This window comes from Hypanus sabinus, chromosome 7 (genome assembly GCF_030144855.1).
Source record: "Hypanus sabinus isolate sHypSab1 chromosome 7, sHypSab1.hap1, whole genome shotgun sequence".
Lineage (NCBI taxonomy): Eukaryota > Metazoa > Chordata > Chondrichthyes > Myliobatiformes > Dasyatidae > Hypanus > Hypanus sabinus.
In genome coordinates this window covers 129,342,079-129,367,429 of record NC_082712.1, presented here as the reverse complement: position 1 = coordinate 129,367,429, position 25,351 = coordinate 129,342,079, and the positions used below count along the sequence as shown (strand labels likewise).

General features: G+C 40.1%; 1 protein-coding gene across 3 annotated transcripts in view; it reads left to right on the top strand.

Moving 5' to 3' along the window:
• hps5 (HPS5 biogenesis of lysosomal organelles complex 2 subunit 2) overlaps positions 1–24,608 on the top strand; it is a 71,111-nt gene extending 46,503 nt beyond the window's left edge. For all 3 annotated transcript variants that reach the window (XM_059975587.1, XM_059975585.1, XM_059975586.1), the window contains exons 14-23: positions 5,338–5,487; positions 6,558–6,629; positions 9,346–10,208; positions 11,139–11,259; positions 12,120–12,275; positions 13,680–13,799; positions 17,316–17,429; positions 19,096–19,202; positions 20,954–21,236; positions 24,227–24,608. In XM_059975587.1, the coding sequence (XP_059831570.1) occupies positions 5,338–5,487; positions 6,558–6,629; positions 9,346–10,208; positions 11,139–11,259; positions 12,120–12,275; positions 13,680–13,799; positions 17,316–17,429; positions 19,096–19,202; positions 20,954–21,236; positions 24,227–24,287 (2,047 nt within the window). In that variant the 3' untranslated portion in view covers positions 24,288–24,608. The remainder of the gene's footprint in view (positions 1–5,337; positions 5,488–6,557; positions 6,630–9,345; positions 10,209–11,138; positions 11,260–12,119; positions 12,276–13,679; positions 13,800–17,315; positions 17,430–19,095; positions 19,203–20,953; positions 21,237–24,226) is intronic.
• The last annotated feature ends 743 nt before the right edge of the window (positions 24,609–25,351 follow it).

The following is a 25,351-nucleotide window of genomic DNA, read 5'->3' as shown; positions in this document are numbered from 1 at the left end:
CCTGGTATGTTGACTCACATTGCAGAAGGTTTTGGTGACGTGATTAACTAAGTCTTGCTACATTTATACATAGGCTTGATAAGACCAGATCTGGAGTATTGTGTGCTACTTTGACCTTCCTACACGAGAAAGGATATAGAGGGAGCATAATAAAGGTTTGTCAGATTAATGTGAGGCATGGCAGGACTCTTGTGTGAGGAGAGATTGTGTTGACTACCCTGTATTTTCCAGGGTTGGGAAGAACAAGTGGATCTCATTAAACCATGCAAAATTCTGACAGAGCTAGGTGACTGATGCAAGAGGTGATATTTTCCTTGTTGAGGTGGGGTCTTGAGGGTTAGTAGTCTCAGGATATGGGATAATATATTTAGGATTGAGAAAAGAAGTTTCTTCTCCCAGAGGTGGTGAACTTGTAGAATCCTCTATCCACTAAAGGAGATGGAGGCCAAATCGAAGAATTTTATCTTTGGAAGATATATTTCTAGAATCAAAAGGCATCACAGGAGGTGGGGAGTTGATGTGAACATGATATCAGTATAGACAATCAGCCACAATTGTACTGAGTAGTTGAGCTTCCCAAAAGGCCAAATGACTCACTCCTGCACCTGTTTTTCCTTTCTTTATTCCTACCATATTCCTATGCTGAAACCAAATGATTTCTGCACGCAATACTTTCTGTGTCTTCCATTAGATGAAAGGTACCTGCAGAGGCTTTCAGAGATGAGCATATTAATTGACTGGAGACATAAACCCAGAACAATATCTTTAGTCAAACAAACGGAAGAATGAGGGTGCTTCTTGAACATAGTAATTGCACAATAATTAATTTAGCTGATGTGCATTCTTATTCCATCAGGGCAGCTGCTGAATTTAAATTCAGTTAAATATATAACTGCAAGACCATCCAGCACCACATTGGCCCCCATGGAAACCTTCTCACAACGGTGAAGAAAAGAAAGCTGAAATGGTATGGCCACGTAACAAGATCCAGTGGCCTTGCAAAGACCGTTCTTCAAGGAACTGTGGAGAGGAAAAGAAGGAGAGGCAGACAGAGGAAAAGATGGATGAACAACATTAAAGAATGGACAGGGAAGACATTTGCAGTGACCCAGGTTCTGGCACACAACTGCAACAGGTGGAACAGACTGGTGCAAGGCTTGTCATGATGGCACCCTGATGACTGCTCCTGGAGTTAAGGGCGCAAGACGAAAGAAGAAGAAGAATGTAACTGCCATATAACCAGGCAACTGCTACATGTTAATGTAACTGAAAAAGCCTTCCATCTTTACCAGATGTGTCTTGCATGCAACAGCAGTTCCACAACTATTAACTGCCCTCTGAGATGACTGGGCAAGCCTCTAGATTTATTACAACCACAATATTTCAAAACAAGATGGGAAGAGTATGATGCCAGCTGGACTATGTAGCATCGCCCTAGACTCTAAAGTTGTTCCCAACCAGTCCAATGTGCTGTCTTCTTCATGAAGATTTGAGAGCAAATGTTTAAGTTGGGACAAACTTTTCAGAGGTAGATGGTCTAACAAGCTGTGATCTGCTTGTTGTTCCTTTCCGTGCCTTGTGGCGACTTGGGTGGAAAACTTGCCATTTCTTTGGCATTTGTCGGTTTATTTTTTATGAGGCCAAGTTGCTAGCTCGATGCTCAACCCAGCACGGATGGAAAGCATGCAAGAAGCCATCCGGACTTGAACCCGGGACCACTTGCCTTGAAGTCCGGTGCAGATGCCAGTACACCACCAGCCAGCTGAAGAGTATGGTCCAGTGAATCAGGCTCAACAATGTGATGCTCAGGCAGGAGAAAGGAACCCTGGGGCTTTTATGGCATTGAGTTAAAAATCAGCCAGCAAACTCCTTATAGTTATTGCTTACCATCTTACCTAATCCAACAAATTATACTTGGAAGAAGCACAGAAAGTAGCAAAGGCATGCAATGTATTGTCTTCAGTGTTCATCTTCAAGAATAATTTGGTAGCAGCACCACTGTGTTTGAATCTGGAAGGATATTGCTGTCACACTGGCTCTGAGACTTGAGAGCTAATTCTGCCTCATTTGCTGAAGATAGAGAGGTCAATATGCATGCCATCAGATTGGAGGCTACCCAGATGGAATATGATGTGGAGCTCCTTCAAGATCTGGGTAGCAAGGGAAGCCATGGACTGACAGATTGGAAATGAGGATTGGAATGAAAATGGTTGATCACTGAGAAACTCTGCTTGTTGCAGATTGTGCAAAAGTGCTCAACGAAGCACAATTTATGTCAGATCACACCGACGTAGAGGAGGCCACACCAGGAGCATTAGATACAAAAGATGACTCCAACCAGTTCACAGGTGAAGTGTTGCTTCACCTGGAAGAACTGTTTGGGACCCAAAATGTAGGTGAGGGAGATCAAGGGAGGGTGTAATGGACAAGGGAACTATGGAGGGTGAAATCCCTGTGGAAAGCAGAGAGTAGGGGTTAGTTAAAGATGTTTTGATGACAGGATCCAGTTGAAGGTTGTGGAAGTTGTAAAGAATGATGTTGAACTGAGATTTGCCTGCTCAAAACTGGGTGTCCACAAGGTGCTATGAATTGTCAGCTGCATCACAAAAATCAGCAGCAGGTTTTCAGTCTCCACCTATGATACTGTGTTTTGATTAAAAGGTTACAGTACACTGCATTTGTATTTTACCTTTTTTAAGGTTTTGTATAGGGTATAAAAACATTCAACATTGTAGACTTGCTCTGATGCTAGATTTTCATCAGTAGCGACCTTCGTAAACTTATTAATGCTTCATGATCAATAGACTTTTTATCTTTAAAATTTTTTAACCCTTTTTTAAAAAATAATACCGTACCTATACTTAAATTTCTGCAACCAATCTGCAGAATATTCACAATTACCTTCAATTATCAGTTTGTTGTGATAGATCTTTGCTTATTTCATGATCAGCATACTGTTAAGCGGCGTATGTTCACTTCAACGCTGATAAATGTATTCTTTCACTACATAATTGAGATCTTCGTTTCTCTCTTATGCAGCAGTTTTCTATTTTTCATTAACTTCTGTTGATTACATATGTGTGGTCACTTCTCAGCACTGTCTGTTATGTGCAGAGGCTTGCATATCACCCGCGAATCTTACCGGTGCCTTGAGGAATTTTCCATTTGTGACGTCATGTCAGCACTTGAAAAAATTTTGGATTTTGGAGCTTTTCAGATTTCAGAATTGTGGATAAAAGTACTCAACCTGTGTTAGTGACGAATGAATGGTCTGATCTCTGTAAAATTTGATTTGTTCACAAACTCAGAACAAACTGGACGATTACAGCTTAATTGGTCTTCTCTAAATCATTAACAATTGACAGTACTTTTCGGTTTCTGAAAACCTTTGTTAATAACCTTAACAAAGATCAGTTTGGGTTTCATCCGGACCACTTGGCTTTAAGACTTTATCACCGCTTTGGTCCAAATATGGATTTCAGAGCAAAGTTGAGATAACAGTAATTGCCCTTGACATCAAAGCAGCATTTGACTGTAGTCAGTAGGTATTATCCTGCTGAAACTCAAGTCAATCAAGGAGGAAACACTTAAATGGTTGTAGTCATACATTGCACATAGCTAGGGTTATTGAAATGCAATCATACCAGCCCCAGGAAATCAGTGCAGGCATTCCTTAGGGCTAATTCCTTCATCAAGTCACTGATGATTGCAGACTATTACATTCCATTAATGACTCCTCGGCAAATATAATGTGTTATTTTCCTGTATGCAAGAAAGACAATCAATACTTGTGCACGTGCTGATAACTAGCAAGTGATATTTGCATCATAAAATTCTGGGCAATGACCCATTCCAACAAGAGAATGTAGTTATCTACCCATAACATTCAGTGGAATTGTCATCACCAAATCATCAACTTTCATCAACCCTACCATCAACCTTCAGAGAGACACAATGACAAGAACATCAAATGTGGCTGCTGGAGTCTGGCTGTTGTGCTGTATGACATTGCAAAGCCTGGAGCATCTACAAGGTAGAAACCAGGAGTGTTATGGAATTTTCTCCAAAGGCTCTGATGAACAAGCTCTAACAGCATTCAAGAAGCACCAGGCCATCCGGAACAAAGCAGCCTGCTTGTTTAACATTCCATCCGCAATCCACAACAAAATGAATCTCAGGGTTGTACATACATCCTTTAATAATACATTTACTTTGAATTTTAAACTTTAAGCATTCATTCCCTCCATTCTTTGGATATACCATCTGTGGAGTTCAATGCAATGGCTCGTCAAATCTACTTTGACAAAACCTTTCAATTTGAAACAGTCCTTCCATTGCACAAGATGGAAGACATATGAACTCTTATTTTAATATCAAGGGTGCTGGCATAACAGAACGTAAACACTGGTGGTTACCCTGCAAGCTGCATGGCATCCTGACCCAGAGATACATCACTGATCCTTCGTCATCACTGGACATAACTCCTGGAACTCCCTACCCAATAATCTGGTGGGAATTCCTTCACTAGAAATACTGCAGCCACTCAAGAAGGTAGTTCACCATAGCCTTGTTGGTTTTTGGGGATGGGGCACTAAACATCACAATGCTTGCAAATTGAAAAATAGTTTCTAAAAACAGTCAAGGTTGAGAACCATAAATTGTAGCTCAAATGGTAGGGGTCGTTTCTTTACAGCAAGTGTGATACTGTGGCCACCCACTTCCCAGCACACTCGAACCGGCTCACAAAGCAGCGCACACCAGCATCGAATCAGGTCCCAAAGAGGGCGCCAAGCCTGCTTCACCAGCAAGGGGAAAAGCCCACATGTGGGACGGGACTGTGAATACGCGCCCCCTACAGCATTCCTGCCCGGGGAGGGCGGGATCAGGAAGGCTTTAAAGCGAGGCTTCAAAGTTTGAATAAACGTCTTTTGTAACTGCAGCTCACGGACTCCGTGTCGTTATTGCAGCGCTGCGTGTAGCACACCGCTACAATACCAGTTTTCCAAAAGGTTGTGGGTCATAAAAAGGAAATATTTGATGTCAGATCAGGTTGAGACCAATGGTTTCTGCATTTGAATCTATATGCTAATTTTATTTATGAAAGTTTACACATTGTGCTTCCTGTCCAAGTACAAGCTCTCCTACTTTTCCAAAAGGCTGCTCTGTGTGTTATTAAATGTTGGAATGTGAGACATTGTGTCTGCAGGGAATGTGAACGTTTTCCTGATGGAATGGGCCATTAGTGTAGACAACCATTTTCATCTTATGAAATTTCTTACACCCCTATAGAAACGGTGCCTTTTATGTTTGCATCTCAAACTCTGATTTGTTTTACAGTGTGACCAGTTTTGTCAGAAAAACAAAAGAAACAATTGGCACATTTCATCCCAATTCTGACTACCGATTCAAACCAGAAATGAAAAATGTCGATCCACAGTGTGAGAATCAGCTTACTACAGTAGCTAATTCACCTTACCTTGAGCACAAGTAAGAAAATATCACTTTTTCACAAGCGATTCATCATATCTCCTCTTGTAATTGAATCAAAAAATTGCTGATGTTCGAAATCCAAAACTTAAACAGGAAGGCTTGGAAGTAACCAGCAGGTCAAGCAGCATTTTTTGGGAGAAGAAAAAAAAAGTGTCAGTGTAGGTATTTCAGATTTAGAACCTGGAAAAATAAAAAAAAACTAGTGTATTCTGCTTTGTAATGAAGAGAAAAGAACTTGAATGGCAAGAGTTAATTTTTAAGTAATTGTAACTTTGTGAGTTTTAGTTTGCATCTTTTCTGATGTCCTGAAATTTTGACTTTCTTGCCACAAATGTTGCTTAATTTGTTGAGTGTTTCCAATGTATTTTTGCTTCTGTTGATTACACAAAAGGTTGTCTTTTTCCCCCTCTGATCATTTGGTAATTTGGTAGCAAAGGTGTTATTATTACTGAGTCTTGATCTTGTAAGCATGGGATACCAATACTGGCTCCAATCTTACTACATTTCACGATTTTTATCCTTCCCCCTTTCATTTTATTTTTGCACCTCTGAAGATGCTGATCCCTTGTTGGAGAATATTTCGGGCCATTTCTTCATAGAACTCTGCTTCATGACCGTAGCACCTATCAGGAGCTATGAATGATTTCCTTTATCCCTCTCATGCTGGACAGAGGAAACTCCATGTCATACATTAATTCTAATCAGCCAATGCAACCCAGACTACATATCAAAGCTGCAGATGTTTGATCTCTGCAGGTATGCACTGTAGCTAGTAGTAACCTTGCTGGCTTCCCAGCCTTGTCATCTACTGTTTCAATCAAATCTTCTCTAGTGACACCCTTGATCTCCCGTATCCCAGAGCCCTAGCTCTTAGCAAAAGTATAGAAGACAGAGGTTTATTATAAAAGTATTTGGGGCAAAAGGGATTCAGCCGAATATTAACTGTTGAAGAAAGCTAAAAAAAAAAGGTGGGAGATCAGAGCAAAAGCAAAGGTACAAAAGTTAACTCTCTCTTAAAGTGGTGCTGTGTTGTTATTATATCAAGACTTGCTGTCCAATTTGCACAGAATGAACATCGATAACATTTCGCAGGAGGAGGACAAACTGAAGAATCTACAACAGGCAACAGCAGAAGCTCAGTGAGTGTGAACAAGGATGTTTTCCTCTCAATAGGCCATAATCACTATTAGTATAATGAGTGATGACAAATGGGTTACTTGTCATCTGGGCACTTATTTTCAGTATTACACTTTAAAGACAGATTAATGGGTATACAGATCTCATTCCCCATTTCTCTGTAAATCACCTTTGGTGTGGATTTTGCATTGCTAAAATCAGGTGACGAATGGGGAAATTAATGGGACTAGGGTGTGAAAAATAGCCCAGACTGAATGGCCCACAGATTTATAGTTTTAAAAGAGTTGGCTGCTTTGGTTTCTATGAATTGATTGCTATAAATTGTTTATATAATTGTTCCAGTTGCTTGGAATTTAACCTGGCTATCCAAGAGAAAGGAGAAAAAAAACTGAAAAGAACTTGAAAAGTCACAATGTAATTTGTCACTGTCATTACTATTGTAACAATAGTTTCATGTTTAACAAATCCTATGGCATATTCACAGAGAATATATGGCTACAGGTGATGTAGTATATTTTAGCTTTCAAAAACATGAGACGTTGTTACTCAAGTTCTGGCAGAACTAATACGAATTGAAGAGTAGGAATAAATGTGTGATTTTAGAACGACAACATGTAATTACTGGAATACTACAGAAATGTATGCTTGGATCTTGGCTACTTAAAATCCACATCAATGGTTTAGTTAGAGGTTAACAATGCAATGCTCAGTATGGGAGTAAACCATGTGCAGAACCTAAAATGACATCGAAGAATACCTGATCAGTATGATTTTCAGTATGTTGTAGGCAAATATGAAAATACACATACTGATAGGGTGAATGAAAATCAGACCATTGAAATGGATGATGCTAGTCAATGATGGCATTGGGTTGGACATGAATCACAAAACGCAGCTGAAGCTAAAAGTTAAGAAGGTAAGTGGTATGTTAGTCCTTTTTTTTCCATGAGGTTAGAAAACAAAACAAGATAAGGGAATCTAGCTGCAATCATACAAAGGTTTGACATATTACACTGAGAAATATACTGTTTTAGTCTCTATTCAAGAATACTTTGAGATGAAATATAAGATCACTCCTATTAGGTGTTTGATTCTTTGTCATTTCCAGTAGTTGTTGTATTTTTTTATTGTGAAAACAAACACAAAATGTATCCTATCTCTTGTGTTGCTAAGAGATTCGCATTTACTTTTGTTAATCTATTTCTAACATACCTGGAAAAGATTTTGCATTCATAGTTTATATTTGTTTTTCTTCTTGGAAAACTATAGGGAAGTGCTTTTTCCTTTTCAATTTCTTGCTCATCTTTGCTAATTTTGAAAATCTTCCCAGCTATCACACTGACTTCTCTCTTGTCAAAAACTTAAGCATTTAAACTAATACTGACTTTCCAGAGGTTCTTGTATGTATCATGGAAATGTGTATTAGTTGATGACTATGATCTTCTTATTCTTGTCACCTGCTGTTCTTTCCTCCTAATTTCTCAATCTCATAGACAACTTACCTGACATAACTCTGCAGCTTGCTGTTTAATATTAGGCCTTTGTTTCAGAATGAAAACCACGTTGCTTTCAAATATAGTGTGAAATTCTGTCACTTTGTGATCACTCTTCTCTAAATGTTATGTTACATATTATACTAAAATCCATCTCACGGCACAACGCTAGATGTAAAATACCAAGGTTACCATCTCAGAAAGGCCTGATCTACTGAAAAATAATCCAGTAGCTCATTTAATCCAAATAAGTTCAGATGTGTGCTTAGCACACTTGCTCATAGGAGAGACCATGGGAAGTAAAGATAGTGTTCTGGTATGGGAACTTCAGCTGCTTTCATTTTGTCTGTTCATAGTACTATATTACATAGTGGCTGCCATTAGAGGAGCAGTCAGTCATCTTTTGGGTCTGTATCAGTTCTATATAAGTACAATCCATCTATTCGTCATGCACCTCACCCCCACCTCCCATTGCACTAAAAATATTTATTTTCAGATAGCTTCCACTGAATGTTACAATTTAATTTTCCTTCATGACCACTCCTGACAATGCAATTTAGAACTCACCCTCTTGCTGTCTAAGAAACATTTTCCTTGTGTTAATTTTGTTTCTTCTGCTAGCCCTCTTCATTCTATAAGCCTTAATTATTAACCTGCCCTACCAAGAGCAACATTTCTCACTTTGTATTGTCCACACATGTCTTTGTTGTTCAATTGTAATTTTATCTTCCAAATTTTGATTTTGTTTTATCTGTTCTCATCTTACTGAAAATGCCAATTTGTTTATTCTCTTTTCTGAACTCGAACTCAAAGATACTGTGTGAGTGACACATAATATCAGAGTTTCATCTAAGAATCAGTTAAGACCATAAGATATAGGAGCAGAATTAGACCATTCAGCCCATCGAGCCTGCTCCGCCATTCCATCATGGCTGATCCTGGATCCCACTCAACCCCTTTCATCTGCCTCCTCGCCATATCATTTGATGGACTGACTGATCAGGAAACGATCAGCCTTAAACCACTTAGTTTTTTTAAAATCATAAATTGATTAGCACTAAACTGTTTGAATATAGATTAATCTGAATCTAGTAAAGAATATTGTGTTCCTAATGTTTAAAATATGATTAGATTTATGTATACATACTTGATTGAGTGATATCTCTACCCATGAGTGAAGCTACTATAGATAACTTCGGACTAGTTTATGATTTTTTAATTTCAGAGTTAAATTACAAGATCCCCTTATTTTGTTTGAGACGGCACTTCTGAAGAAAACAGTGCAACGCTGGCTTCCTCATTTGGAAAAAGTATTTCAATTCAAGGTGATAACTCAAACTGTGAATGATACTGCCATCTTGGAAGAGTCATTAGCATACGGCGATCAAGACGACGGGGAGGATGAAGCTCAATCAGTTCATCATCAAGAGAAATATGATGCAGAAGCATTTAGCCATCGAGTGACGGAGACGCCAGAAGAAGTTGTCCATCAGGAGAATAAGGAGAGGTTAGAAATGTTCAGCCAGACAGCAGATGAAAAGAAACCTGAGGCACCAGATCAAGAGGAGAAAGAGAAGGGATCTTCAGTACTCTGTCCTAATGAGGTAGAACAGTCAACTTCTTTTCCTTGCTCTGGAGAGCAAGAAGTGGACTCAACTGAGCACCATGAACAGAAGGGTTTATCATCATTTATCCTTCAAGAGCTAGAGGAAGTGTCAGTCCAAAACTATGAAGAAGAAACGGTGGAACAGCAAGCCTCGGAGGACTTGGTGACCGACAAAATGCAGGTTTCAGCTGATTTGTCTGCTGTGCCTTTTGTGACAGTGCCTTTCTGCAGCATACCAGCAGATCTTTTCAAGGACATGGTGGAACTGGCTACCTTGTGCTTTGAGCTGAGAATATTTCACACTGTGACTGAGGACATCAACACGGAAACAGGATTACCTGGAGATGAGACTGAAACTCAAGCCTGCCTGTACCTGCGCAATTACTTCTTCCTGCTGGACCTGATGCGAGTGAAGCGCTGCATTACAGTTTGTAACTGGGCCACGCCACTGGTGTGGCAAACTTTCATCCTGGGACTGAAAGGTAATTGCATTTATTTACTTTGTGCACACTTTGACCTCCCTATTCTGTAGATGTTTCTCTCTGTCTGCCTCTCATCCGATTTCATCCTTCCCCAGTCATAAACTGAAAGAGAAGAGATTAAATCAATAATTTATTCCAATTTCACATTTAACTTTTCTCATTATTGCTAAAACATAAAGCATTGATCCTTCACCTGCAGACTACTGGAATGGTTCATTCTGAATTTAGTGACAATCTCAGGGCTTGCTGCCTTAAATCTCTACATTAATTTCACTGAAAAGGTATTTTTAGCTGAAGATATCAGGATCAATCTGAACAAGCTTATCTAGCAAGCAGTTGAATTCCACAGACTTATTCAAACTTTCTGATCCTGATTCAGACTTTGCTGGAAGTATGCTTGTGAGTTGTTCAGTTTTGGAGCTTGAAGTATTAAATTACTGTTAATATTATTATGTAGGCTGGGGAAGTTGCTAAATTAGTTTATTATGTCACATGTACTGAGGTACAGTGAAAAGCTTTGTTTTGCATGCCATTCATACAGACAATTTCACTTTAAGGTAGTGCATGAGAAAACAATAACAGAATGCAGAATAGTGTTACAGTTACAGAGAGTGCATTGCAGGCAGACAAGGCTATAATGTGGTAGATAGTGTACTGGCATTGCAACTGTAGTGTTAGAAGGAGGCCTTGAAGTGAGAGCTGGTGAAAGTGATGTGAAACTTCTTGGCATTCATAATTAGAGTGATCCTTGATGAGGGCTGGAACTGAAATTGTTCATACTGGGGTTGGTTCAGTATTACTTGTAGGTAGAGCAGGGAATGGGTTTCAGCCTGGTGTTGGATGCTGTCATAGGTACCAGCTATAACTGTGAAGTAAAGCAATGTTATATAACTGGAGCTGTGATAAAGTTTTGATTTATTACTATTTCAGAGATAACACAGTCAGACCCAATCACGGATGCCATTAAGGATGGGGACCTGCGAAAAGTACTGAGGTTACTCATTGATGAAAAGGTATTAAGGAGTTCTTTTCTGCTGGCACATGCAGCAAGGTAAGTCTGTCGACATTTGCATTTAATAATTTTTGGTGTAATTTGAGAACATTTTTCTAGTTTAACTCATCTGATATTGTAGAAGATTTAACTTTGATTGGCCTGCATCAAGACGTCCCTACATTGCAATTCCCAATTGTTCCATTGTTTGTAACCTTTGTTTTTATCAGGCTTCCTATCCTGTTGAATTTTAGACTGTTCAGACCAATTGGATATTAATTAAGAATGTCTTCATTCATTTTGTTTCTCAAGGCATGAATGTAAATCAGTCCTATTCAGAACTGGTTTCCTTACAGGAAGGGAACCTGTTAAAAGGAAAAGATGTAGTATAATTACAACTGGAAAATGAGCTTGTTGTTTGTGCATCTGATGGGATGTTCAGTGATGTAATGGCTGAAATACCTGGCACCCAGCCAATGCCTTACAGTTTCCTCGTACAGGTTACTACTCATGGTTACCCTGACCCTCAGATCTCGCTGTGGCAATCTTTCCTTTAGGCTGACAAGAGGCGACTAGTTTTAAGATTAGATGAACTTATCTATATAAGGCTTTTCTTGCTGTTTTTGAAATGTCTGACGATGAGACATTTAAAATTAATTGAATGAATAGATTACACTAGCCGCACAAGCTACAGCAGATTTAAAGCTGACGGATTCAAATACAAAATATTTCCTGCCCACCAGCTTAGCACATTTTGGACTGCTCCTGGATTTGGTTTGACCTTTTTTGTGAATTCCTTACTTCTGTCCTACATTATAGTAGCATGGAGGTCCAGAACATGTAGTCCTCTGTGAAAGCCAATCTTTAAAATATAATTGATAGTCGCCCTTCCTCATTATTTATGTTTGTTACCTCTGCAGGATGTACGAGAAATTTGGAGAACTTGCACTGAGGTCTCTTGTCCAGTTCCACCCCTGCATTCTTCCATCTGATATAAAGGAGCTGTGTTATAATCAACCATGTCACTTCTTGGCGTACATTGACAGCCTGGTTAAGTCCAAGCCAGAGGACCAAAGGTTGGTGTTTGATCAATGTTAGCCTTGTAATAATCTTATATCTGCAACTAAGATCAAAGTGCCCAGATTCAGGATCCCTGCTAAGGTCAATCACCAGCTTGCTGAGGTCTCTGCTCATTTATTTGTGTGCTCCCAGATCTCCTATTTTAGATATAATAAAAGTCTTTAATTTTTCTATTGATTATTTGCACATGAAGCTCAGCATAACATACAGAGAACATCCATAAAAATAGGTGTGTAAAATGTCACCGTTAAAGATTGCAAAGATCATTATCTATGATCCAAATAGATACATCTTATATATAGCTTGGTCCAAGGAATTGAGATTCCACTTGAGCTGTAGCCACCTTGTTAGTTAAATGGAGAAATATCTACATATGCAATGTAGACAAGTACTTGAATGTATTTCCTGTAGCTTCTGATTTCTTTAGATAATGCTAAATAACTGGAATATTGTGTACAGTCCAGGACACACACAGTAGGAAAGATGGGAAGACCTTGGGGAGGGATTAAAATTACTCCTGAGATGACTGACCTGGTTATAGAGTCATTCAGCCCATCGGGTCAATGTTAGCCATCATGCGCCCATTTTCAGTAATCCTATTCAGTTCTATTGTCACCACATTTCTACAAAGGACATTATATGGACATTATCATGTGTCATTGGGAAGTGAGAGTAAACAAGAACATGCAGGAGAACCAATACAGTCACAGGGAGAGCACAATGCTTCCCGTACAGAGAGAATCAGAGGTCAGGAAGGCTGTACTGGGTACACCACTGTGCTGACCGGTATGGATAGACTGGAAAAGCTGGAGGTATTCTTTGAGCACTAAAGCTTGTGAGACCTTTTAGAGGATCTTATACAGAGAAACTGCTCCCATTCTCAAAAGGTGAAGAATTAAAGGACATGAACACAACACCTGGTTGTTACTTTTATAGGGGTAGGTGGTCAAGACATTTTCAGATGTAGCATTCAAATTGGGAATGGATAAGTTCTTAAAAGGTGACAGGAATGTCAAACTTGATCGCTACACCTATGGGTTAGAAAATTTTTCAGAGAAATATTGCAAGGCTGGCAATTCCTCCATTACAGAAGTCTTGTGAATGGAAAGATCTTTTCAAAGAATTAGACCACATTGATCTAAAGCTTTTGCATTCTGTTTCTATGGAATCTCTGGAATTCTCTATGCTTATGGTGGATGGATCATTGGGGATATTTTAAGAGGAAGGAAATAATCATTGAAAGGTCATGGAGTTAAGAGCTGTGGGAAACTGTAGAGGATAGAAGAGGAGAGGAATCCTGGGACAGATCAGCCCTGTGCATGTTGAAATGCAGAGCAGATTGAGGGACTGTTTTGCCTAGTTCTACTCCTATTTTCTAATTTTTCTGTTTCTGTGAACAGACTGGATCTGTTAGAGACTATTCTTCAGCCAAAATGTAGAAAAATGGATTGGCTACAACTTGCGGTGTCTCATGATGCACCTCAGAGATCTGACACCACAGATGCTGATGAAAATCCCAGGTAAGGAGACACATTTTTCAAGCTCTCTTTGCCTGCTCTAACAGCAAGTGACTTATGGTTCCCTACAGTACAGTATGCGCAGGTTATGAAGAGAGTTAACCAATTGTGTCATCTACTTAGCATCTGAAAATATCTGACCATATGCAATGTTTTCTGAAATCTGCAGTTGTGTTCAGAAATCTAGATTCAATGGAAGTGTGAAGAGATTTTTTTTATTTTGATGGAATAGAAATGCTCCTAGCAACACACACAAAATGCTGGAGGGACTCAGCAGGCCAGGCAGTATCTATGGAAAAAGTACAGTCGACGTTTCAGGCTGAAACCTCTGGCAGGACTGGAGAAAAAAAGCTGAGGAGTAGACTTAAAAGGTGGGGAGAGGGGAGAGAGAACCACCAGGTATTAGGGGAAACCTGGAAGGATGAAGTAAAGAGTTGGAAAGTTGATTGGTGAAACAGACTATGGAAGACTGAAAAAGGGGGCAAGAGCACCAGAGGGAGTCGATGGGAGGGAGGGAGGAGATGTGGTGAGAGAGAGAAAAGCGGATGGGAAATTAGAGAAGGGGAAGAGGAGTTGGGGCATCACTGGGAGTTTGAGAAATTGATGTTCATGCCATCAGGTTGGAGGCTATCCAAATGGAATATAAAATGTTGTTCCTCATCACGATAGTGGAGGAAGCCATGGATGGGCATATCGGAATAGGAGTGGGAAGTGGAATTAAAATGAGTGGCCACTGGGAGATCCCGCTTGTTCTGGCAGATGGAGCACAGATGCTCAGGAAAGCAGTCTCCCAATCTACGTCGGGTCTCACCGATGTACAGGAGGCCACACCAGGAGCACCAAACACAGTATATGAACCTTCAGCACACTCACAGGTGAAGTGTCGCCTCACCTGAAGGACCGTTTAGGGCCCCGAATGGTAGTGAATGATGAGGTGTAGGGGCAGGTGTAGTACCGATTCTACTTCTAAGGATAAGTGCCAGGTGGGTGATCCTCTACCATCACACTGCACTCAGCCGATCTCTTCCTTTACATGCACGTCTGCTCCATCCTCCTGCCACCGTACCAGGGATAGGGTTCCTCTTGTCCTCACCTACCACCCCACCAGCTTCTGCATCCAGCACATAATTCTCCAAAACTTCCACCACCTCTAATGGGATCCCACTGCCAAACACATTCTCTCCCCCCCCCACCACTTCCTGCTTTCCACAGGGATCACTCCCTATGCAACTCCCTGTCCATTCGTCTATCCCCACTGATCTCCCTCCTGGTTCTTATCCTTGCAGGCAGAACAAGTGCTACACCTGGCCCTACATTTCCTCCCTCACTACCATCCAGGGCCCTAACCAGTCCTTCCAGGTGAGGCAACACTTCCCCTGTGAGTTTATTGAGGTCAGATACTGTGTCCTATGCTCCCAGTGTGGCCTCCTGTGTATCGGTGAGACCCATTGTAGATTGGGAGACTGCTTTGCCAAGCATCTACGCTCCATCCACCAGAACAAGCAGGATCTCCCAGTGGCCACCCATTCCAATATGTCCGTCCATGGCCTCCTCCACTGTTGTGATGAGACAACACGGGTTTATAGCACGACACCTTGTATTCCATCTGGGTGGTCTCCAAACCTGATGGTGTGAACATCGATTTCTCAAACTTCTGGCAATGCTCTCCAAACCCCCTCTCTCCATTTTCCATCCCCTTTTCCCCCTCTCATCTTATCTCCTTGCCCACCCGTCACCTCCCTCTAATGTTCCTTCCCTCTTATTCTTTCTTCCATGGCCTTCTGTCTCATTCACCAATCAACTTCCCAGCTCTTTACTTCATTCCTCCCTCTCTCGGTTTCACCTATCTCCTGGTGTTTCTCTCTCCCCTTCCCCCACCTTTTAAATCTACCCCTCAGCTTTTTTTCTCCAGTCCTGTGGAAGGGTTTTGGCCTGAAACGTCGACTGTACTTTTTCCATAGATGCTGCCTGGCCTGCTGAGTTCCTCCAGCATTTTGTGTGTGTTGCTCTGATTTCCAGCATCTGCAGATTTTCTCTTGTTTGTGGTATAGATGTTGCTAGCCAGCATTTCCTTACTCCAATCATCTTTGATAAAATGGTGAGCCTTTTACTTGAGCTTCTGCAACCCATGGATTAAAGATGCTCTTTACAGTGAATGCTGATGACAAATTGTTGGTACAGCAAATAGCTTGGTTATTTATGCATCCTATAAAACCCTGCAATATTTTGCATAAGCTTTAAATGAATTATATATGACATAATTACATTAAGAGGTTACAGAGTTTATGTCTAATAAATAGTAAGTCAAGACTTTGTAGTATATCAGCACAAAGCTGAAGGACTCTTTTTCCTTTTACAATGTAACTATTGCTTCTCAAGATCCTTTACTTATTCCCCAATGGTTTACAGCGTTACCAATCAGACTGAATTTTCTCTGGCATTAGATTCAAATCAAAAAAATTGAAAGAAATTTATGCTCATCCATTGTGGTATGACAAATTAAAGACAGTTGAGAAAGAACTGGTTATCCTCAGTTTGCAAATGAAAATATATCACATTTTCACTTACCGTTACTGAAGGGCAATGTGTAGATGAGAAATAATGAAGAACCAAAGCTCTAACTAATTCAACTTTAAGTCAGGATAGATAAGAATGGAACAGGTGACTCTGCTGGAGAATTGAGGATGAGCAATGGAGCAATGAGGATGGTGTAATCAGTTCTATCAAGGCTATAGATTGAGAGATCATCTGGGAGAGTTTGCCATGGCATTGTCACATTGGATGACGTTTTTGATTTGAGGAATACTGTTTCAGTACAGTAACAGTGGTGGCTGGAAATCTTTTCAGAAGATTCCCATCTGTATTTCTCAGAAAATGGACCAAACTTTAGGGCGGTGGGGGCAACTGCATCCAAGCATAAGAGAGAAATCGCTTCAAAAGAAATAAATAATTCCCATGCATAGTCTTTCAGAAACTAGTACTGCCAATTACCAGTCATTTGTTATTTACATAGCAAAATGGTGATACTGACCAGGCCCTTTTGAGATGTTAATCACAAACGTGAGAAAATCTGCAGATTCTGGAAATCCAAAGCAACACACACACAAAATGCTGGAGGAGCTCAGCAGGTCAGGCAGCATCAACTGAAAAAACAGAACAGTCGATGTTTTGGGCTGAGTTTCTTCTGCAGGGTGTGCCAAAGAAAGGTCTCGGGGTGAAACTCCCATAGTTTATTCTTTCCCATAGATGCTGCCTGGCCCGCTGAGTTCCTCCAGCATTTTGTGTATAGCCCACCCTTGAACCTGTGCTAAGGGGCTTTTTAAGAAAAGTTTTTGAGGGTTATTTTATTGTCTCATGTAAATAATGACAAACCCAACAGTGTTCAGTGTCCCTTAGTATTAGTGTTTTCAAACCCCTGGACTTGGGACTATGCTCACAGTTTTTAAGGGCTGTAGAACTGGAAGGTAAATCCAACAGAAGGGCTTTCACTGAAGTACATGTTTTTGTTGTACCTCTCAGGCCTCACTGTCATCGATTCACCTGGGGCTATGCTCAACTGATCAATTACTTTATTCAGCTGCCAGGAGATCTTACCACAAAGGAAAACATGTTGAATGTTTGTAGATCTCACGGGTAAGTCAACCAGAGTCCTCACTCCTGTACTTAACTGCTATGTCTCTGTTCACAATGGTTCAAAAACTTGCTTAACATCAGCATTCCCTCTTTTCTTTACAGCTGTGTGGACCAACCATTGCTCTGAGTAGGAATTTTTTACACAGCCTGAAAACTGCGCGGGTTTTGGTGTAATATGCATACTATGAATATTTAGAATGAAAATTGAAAACTCACATACTTTTGATTTTATTTATTAATTGAAGGGTTTAATGAAATGCAGTACAACAAAGAAAATCTTTCACGTTTCGTAAACTTTTAAACTTAGATGGTGTGGGCACTCAGCAGGTTGTCAGTTTATTAACAAAGAGCTACCGACCTCCATTCTGTGTATATTGTTGCAATTTGAAACTATTGTAACTTGAAACACTGACAAGATAAATATGTTGAAGCTATAAAATGTTTCAAAGTTGAAGTTGTGATGTATTTATTATTTAGGAAAATTATGGCTTATATTCATTAACACATAATTAGTTACTGTGTATTTCAGAATTATATTAACATAGATTTCAAGCTTAGCCAGCAGGTGGTGCAGAGGCATCCACACCAGACTTTGAGGCGGACGGTCCCGGTTTGATTTGGGCTTGCTCCTTGCACACCTTCCATCCGTGCTGGGTTGTGCGTCGAGCTAGCACCTCAGCCTTGTAAATAATGGACAAATGCTAAAGAAATGTAAAGATTGCCGCCCAATGCTCCACAAGGTGCAGAGAGTAATTATTAGTATTGTTAAATTTAAAAATTATATTGGCATAATTTCAAAATTATATTAACTTTATATAAAAGAATATACTAGCTGCATGGCAACAAAGGCTATGTGCGTGGGAGCATTTCAGTTACTGCATGGCTGCACAACTGCGCGGCTCAGGAGGAACAATGTTTAGCCGTTGGTGGCAGTTCTGACAGTTGTGTAGTGAGTGCCATTGATAAAGATCAGAAAGCTCCTGTTGCAGTTGCTGAGTTGTTCTATCTCAGCATTTTGAGGGCTAGAATTAATCTGAATGCCCTGAATTAGAGAGGAAGACATAAATATGATTCACTTTTTTTATTTTAGTAAACTTTTGGTATCATCCTTTGAGAGTACACTCGGGTAAGAATTAGATAAGATATTCCAACTTTTGAAGAGCCTCCCACCATTGTTCCTTCACCCATGAAGAGCCACTGAAGGACTGAAAAGGGTTTGTACCTGTGAAATTGGACCACTGAAAGGATCAGTGGCATTAGAAGCAACAAGCAATCTGGAAAATAAATCTACTTCCTGTGAACAGAGATGATTGAGATGTCACCAAACCTGATGGTGAGAGATTGAATGTGGAATTTGTACAATCATTTTAAATGATTTGCAGTTCCCGAAGAATGAAGAAGCTTTTAGCAAATCTTAGAGTGACCATGGGAGCATGCCAGTCCTGGGAGGACCAAAGATGTGTGGTCACATGACAATTATGGAAATGAGCCCACATATTGAGAAAGGCAGAGAAGGAAGGGTCAGTGAAGTGGCAAAGTTAGGAAACTCAAGTATGAGAGTTAATGGAGGGAGAATGGGATCTGTAAGCCACTTATGAATTTGGTGGGGGTTTTTTGGCTAGATTAATGACTTGTGTTTTAACATGCTGTTTTTTCGTGCTTTCAGGTTCTGGCCTGGTTACCTGTCACTGTGCCTACAGCTGGAGCACAGAACTGAAGCTTTCACTGTCATTGTTCACCTAGATGATATAAGCCTACTTGATGCACAGAATGGTTTGTATTTCATTGTCTGTCAATTCAGTTGACATTTCTTTTGGAGTTTGGTACATCCAAGGCTATGTCCACATTAGACCAGATAATTTTGAAAACGCTGGTTTCACGTAAAAACGATAGGCGTCCACGTATGTGTTTTTAAAAATATCCCTATCTGTTTTTGAAACTATCTCTATCCACATTGAAACGGAGATTTCGGCGAATCTCCTCCTACTGGGCATGCACAGGACACATCCACTGAAAACAAGTGACATGTTTGATATCAAATCTCGCCGTAAAAGTGCGCGTTTGTGTAGTTACAGACTAGAAAAGCTTAAAACGACGGGCAGCTGTTGGCTTTCGTGCAGGAGAACTTAAAAGTTAAAAAAAATACTGGAGCTTACGGAGGCAACCAACAGGGAGTTCACGGACAGATTGACCCGGCTGATGATGAACTTTGAAAAACTGACTAACATTGCATTAATAAAACACCTTGTTAAATGTATAAAACATGTCTGCATCAGTGTTATCTTGTATTTCCATACAATGTTACATTAGGCTGTTACACATCTATTGTCAGAGAAGTTCTTGCATAAACAGGTAAACTACCTTCATACGAGCAAGGACAGAAAACAGGGCAAAGTGAGTATACTTATTTATTCAGTAAATTATGGGTCAAAGTATTTGGTGAGGACATTTCTAACTCTTCTGGCATCAGTTTTGCGCCTGTTCTGAAATTGTTAGGTTGCATTCAAGAAAACAATGAAATAGCATGCTGCCGTCTGATAGCGTTTTCAGAAGTCTCTGGTTACCCCATCCACACTGATCCGGCCAATCCGGTGTTTTCAAAAATACACACTTTGGAGAGTATTTCTGAAAAGCTTTGGTTTCGGGGGATGAAAACACCATTTTAGTGTGGACGGAGGGTAAAAACGAAGAGAAAAGCTTCAATTACAGATTTATCTGGTGTAGTGTGGACGTAGCCCAAGCAGACTTTTCCTGAGGCAATTCAACTTGCACATAACTTCCTCTTTTGTTATTTAAGTAATATTCTCAGATTTCATTTTGGAGCTCTATTCAAATGATTAGGATAGAGAGGAGCTAAATGTGAACAATTAAAACGTGACTACTCCATCTTGCTAAGACTATTAGTGTAGTTCCCTTCTGAATATCACAGGCAAGGGTAAATATTTCCATTCACAAACAAGAGTCCTGCCAAAGGGCTTCAGCCCGAAACATTGATGGTACTCTTTTCCTAGGTGCTGCCTGGCCTGCTGAGTCCCTCCAGCATTTTGTGTGTGTTGCAAAATATTTCCATGTTGTCCTGTTCTGTTAGTCTCTTCGGGAGTCCTCCTTCCCCTCATCCATCTTTTTATTCTGGCATCTTGCCCCCTTCCTTGCCAGTCCTGAGGAAAGCTCTCAGCCCAAAGCATCGACTGTTTGTTCCATAAACGCTGCCTGACCTTCTGAGCTCCTCCAGAACTTCGTGTGTGTTGCTTTGGATTTCCAGCATCCGCACAATTTCTTGTGTTTAAGACTTTGTGGCTGAGTCTGTTTTCAGTGCCTTGCTTGGAGTAACCCAATATGATCAAGTTTGTCCCTGTTATATTGTTCTGAAAAAATGTGTTCCAATTGTACAGAATTCACTCTCTGTGAATCAACTAACCCAATCCTCATTGTATCATTATGTTTGACATAGTATGTATTTCTTACACTTTTATCTAACTGAACTGGTTTGGGGAAAATATAATCATCATGGCTCTTGTGTTTAGGTATGATGCCTCAGACCCTGGAGGAGTGGAAATTTGTTCTGAAGCTGGCTCGGAATCACCATGGTGCTACCTGTGCTGCTTTGCAGAATGGAGATGCTATCACCAGTGACGATTGTGATTGGTCAAACTGCATGACACCGGAGAACGTGGCTCTTCTCCTTGCAAAGGAGGTTGGTCCAGACCAGGCTCTCGCTGTGTTACAGGACAGTGGTCTCCATGGAAACATGTCCCAGAGATTTTTCAAGATTTGTGACATTTTAAAGATTGCAGAGAAGAGACAGAGGTGAGAGAAAGTGTACCTGAACTTGTTTGGAAAGTATTATCTATCTTGTTCTGATGGATTAAGGCACTTACCATGGTACTAAACACACAGAGCAGAAGTTTACACATTTCTTGCTAACCAAGTGAACACATCACTGGCCAGAATCCTTTTTCTCCATTTGGTTTGATCAAAAATTAATTTGGTTACCATTATGTCATTAATATCCTCTATCAATCCCAGCTCTTCCACTTTATCCACATAACTAAAGTACCCTAATAACATGTTGTGGCCATATTATGTTTCATAAAATATTCATCATGATTTCCTTGTATTTGCACTGCATGCCTCTACTTTTAAGTACTGGTTTAGTTTTTAATTACATTGTCTGCCACCGTTCTCACTTTTTATGAACTGTGCACATAAAACTCTTGAATGAAATGTTTATAAAACACAAGTCTAGCCACAATGAGGTATTGATCCCAGTTCTGGGTGCCCTTTACTGTATTGACCTTTGCTATAGCTATTCTAATCCTTACAATATTATAATCACAATGATCCACTAGAATTACGTCACTTAGTTCAGCTCATTTACCAGAACCGCTCAAGGATGTCATTTTCCTCACTGAGCTAAAAATGTACAGATCAAGAACCTTCTGCCAAACACACTTCAAAAACTCCTGTTTGCCCCTTTGATGTTGCTTATTTCATTATATATTTGAATAAGTTTCCCATTACTTCTACCTCTCTCCTTCTAGATTTGCTGTTCAATATTCTTCTCACTACTTGGCCTATAGTATAATACCTGTTTTTATCTAATAATTTTGACTGTTCTTCAAACAGATTTTATTATTGAACACTTGAGGACATTTCAAAGTTTCAACGGTTCATTTATTATCAAAGTATACAACTCTGAAATTCTTCTCCAGGTAGTCACGAAACCAAGAAAGAAAAGAACTGCAGCACAATTATCAACTGCCAAATCTGTCCTACCCACACAAAAAAATGAACAAAATTGGTACAGGACCCCTAAATCCACCTCCCCTGCACACCAAAAAATGAGAAAGATTGGGTGAAAAACACAGAATATAAAAAAAACCATGACTGGAAAAAGAAGTCCATATCCAAAATGTAGAAAACCTGGGCAACATTTTACCTTGCTGTAGCAGAGTGATCCCACCAACAGTGAAAAGGCAGCCTCCCCTCTCCATAGCAGAGTGATCTCACTAGTGATAAAAGGGCAGTTGCACCATTCCAGCAGTAGAGCAATTCCCCAGCAATCAAAAAGCAGGCAGCCCATGTTTCAATCTCCCTCGTTGTTTTAATCAAGAATAATGGAAGCTGTAATCAGCTAAATGGAGTCTAACAGCAGCTTGCAGCCTTCTCACCTCGAGGTTCCTGCACATTGTCTCTGCCTCCCGGAATCCCCTCTGAGACTGCAGAGTGCTGAAGCACCCAAACGGTCTCCAAATTGCAAATCACAGGCCCCATCAGTTTTGATCTTCTTATTGCATCCTGAGTTCACTATCGCATTTAAGGTGATTACGTTGACCACTACTGTGACCACCTCTCCTTCGTGGTCCACAGCTGTATTGCTAGTGAGTGGTTTGACTCTTGGTACACCCAATGCATTATAGAATGGAAGGAAGTCATGTTGAGCTTCTATAGGAGACAGTCAGTTAGTAATCCAGACACATACTACAAGTTTCCCAGCTGCCCAAGAATCCATGGCAGGCTGCTCTTCATTACCTACATGCTGTTGCTTGGTGATGTTATCTGAAGAGACAGGATTTGTATCTGTCAGATGCATTGTACTTATTGCCTAGGATTGTGTCTACCATGTTTTATTTCCTTTTTGACATGTTCCACTTGTCAAGACTACAACATTGGAAACCAGAAAAGGCTTCATACTCATGAACACTGAGGAAATTGGATTGTTATTTTTAGCCCCTCTCTATCTCCATCCACAGCATTGGTTCATTCTCTTCCCCTTGGTTTGGATGCATCTTCTGTGACTTACAGACACGTGAAAGCTCATCAATTGCTTCCTTCCTTCTTGGTTGTTGCTGAAAACAGTATTTAAGCCTTTGTCCCAAATACTTGTTGCCTTTAAAGATGACCTCCATTCTCTGTCCTTGCAAATCATCCCGAACTTCACAAGAGCATATTTCTTTGGCTTTTAATTAAATCTAAAATCCTAACTTCTAGCTTTTATAATCATCATAATCTTAATGTGTGTTAATCATAATGCATCATAATAATAGTCATAACAATACATTGCATCTTTCCACCACACCTCTGAAATCTTATTCACCTGCTCCTTCCATTTTCTTCCATTGCTTCTGTTCTACTTTTGATAGCCTGAGCTCAGTGCTGCCCCAGCAGCACACGTAACTTCTCTGTTTAACTCTTTCTTTGACTGAACCTTTGGTCATTTTGAACTCTCAAAAGTGTGGTGTCTGTTGTATTTCTTTGAGGTGGCAGGGAGTGTTTTTCTGCATTAGAATCAACTCCAACTAGAAGATGAAGTTATGAAAGGAAACAAAACATGACTTTAAAGGGTAGTAACTCCAGATTTGGGGCAACTGGTGGTGTAGTGGCATCAGCACTACACTTTGAGGTGGATGGTCCTATGATTGAATCTGGTTGAGTTCCGACCTGGGCAGCAAGAGTATCTTCACAGAAGAAAGGTCTGGCAATCTACTTCTGTATCTTGCCACGAAAACCCGTGGACAACTACACTGTCCATAGGGTCGCCATGAGTCGACAATGACTTGACAGCACTCAACGACTCCAGATTACCTCCTGCAACATATGCAAGCAAGCATGGAAATTGTGTGCCTCAAGAAATGGTGCAGGAGGGAAGTCTATGATGTTGGGTTAGGACAAGATTGGGCTTCCACAGCAAATAGACAATACAACCCAATAAGTACCCAACCCTGGGAAAAGATAAATCTAAAATGAAAATTGTGATTACCGGCTTTGTATCATTTCTGCCTGTTTTTCTGTTCCAGAGCCCTCGTACAGGTCATGTTGGAGCGATGTGATCGTTTCCTGTTGTCTCACCAGGCATAATGAAGCTAGTAAATCAGAGCCAAACTACTTCATGCTGATTCCAACATGCAATGATTCTGCTTTCCCTCTTGCATTGCTGCTGTGAAAGATCCATTTGATTTATTGTGTGCACTTGTTTTGAAATTGTGCCTTTTACTTTGCCTTGAAAATTGACAGAGAAGTAAATAGTCTGTTACTAAGATCAAAATCCTGAAATCTGATGTGATACCATATCATGTTTACTTGAACTAATTGCAAATAGTACATTCCCATTTTTTTAAAAATCTGGGTTGAGAAAAGTTGTCAAAGTTTCTGAATTAAAATGCTTAAGTGCTCAGTTTACACACTGGGTATGTGTTTGAGATTCACTGTCCTTGTATAAGGCATTTCCCAAGGTTTAAAGCAGACCAATATATTTCAAAAGAGCTGTTATATATACCAAATGCAAACTTTGTTTCCTCCTGTTTTTAAGGTACTGACTCCAGCTAGGGTGCTGGCCTGTTCATCGTGTATGAGTTGGGTTAGTGAGATCCAGTGGCTTGTTGAAGTAACCCAACAGTCCACTGAATAGAAGTGTCAAAGGCAGGGCAGGAGTACTCTTTGTTTCTGGTGTTGAGTCCATCATCAAAGATCCTCACCATCCAGACCGTGCTCTTTTTTCACTACTGCCATCAGGTGGAAGGTACAAGTGCCTCAGGACTCGCACCACCAGATTCAAGAACAGTTACTACTCCTAACCATCAGGCTATTGAACAAAAGGAGATAATTACACTCATTCTATTTTGGTGTTCCCACAACCAAAGGTCTCACTTTACCAACTCTTTATATTGTTATTTCATACTTATTATATATTGCTATTTATTTATATTTGCATTTGTGCAATTTGTTGTGCATTGATCCTGTTTACAATTACTATTGTATAGATTTGTTAAGTGTGCCCATAGGAAAAAGAATCTCAGGGTTGTATGTGGTGACGTGTATGTACACTGATAATAAATTTTACTTTGAACTTTTGAACTTTTTGAACTTTTGAGTGTTGCTGACAAAAGTTATTGATCAGTTGAATGCTCAAAGTTAAAAGTAAA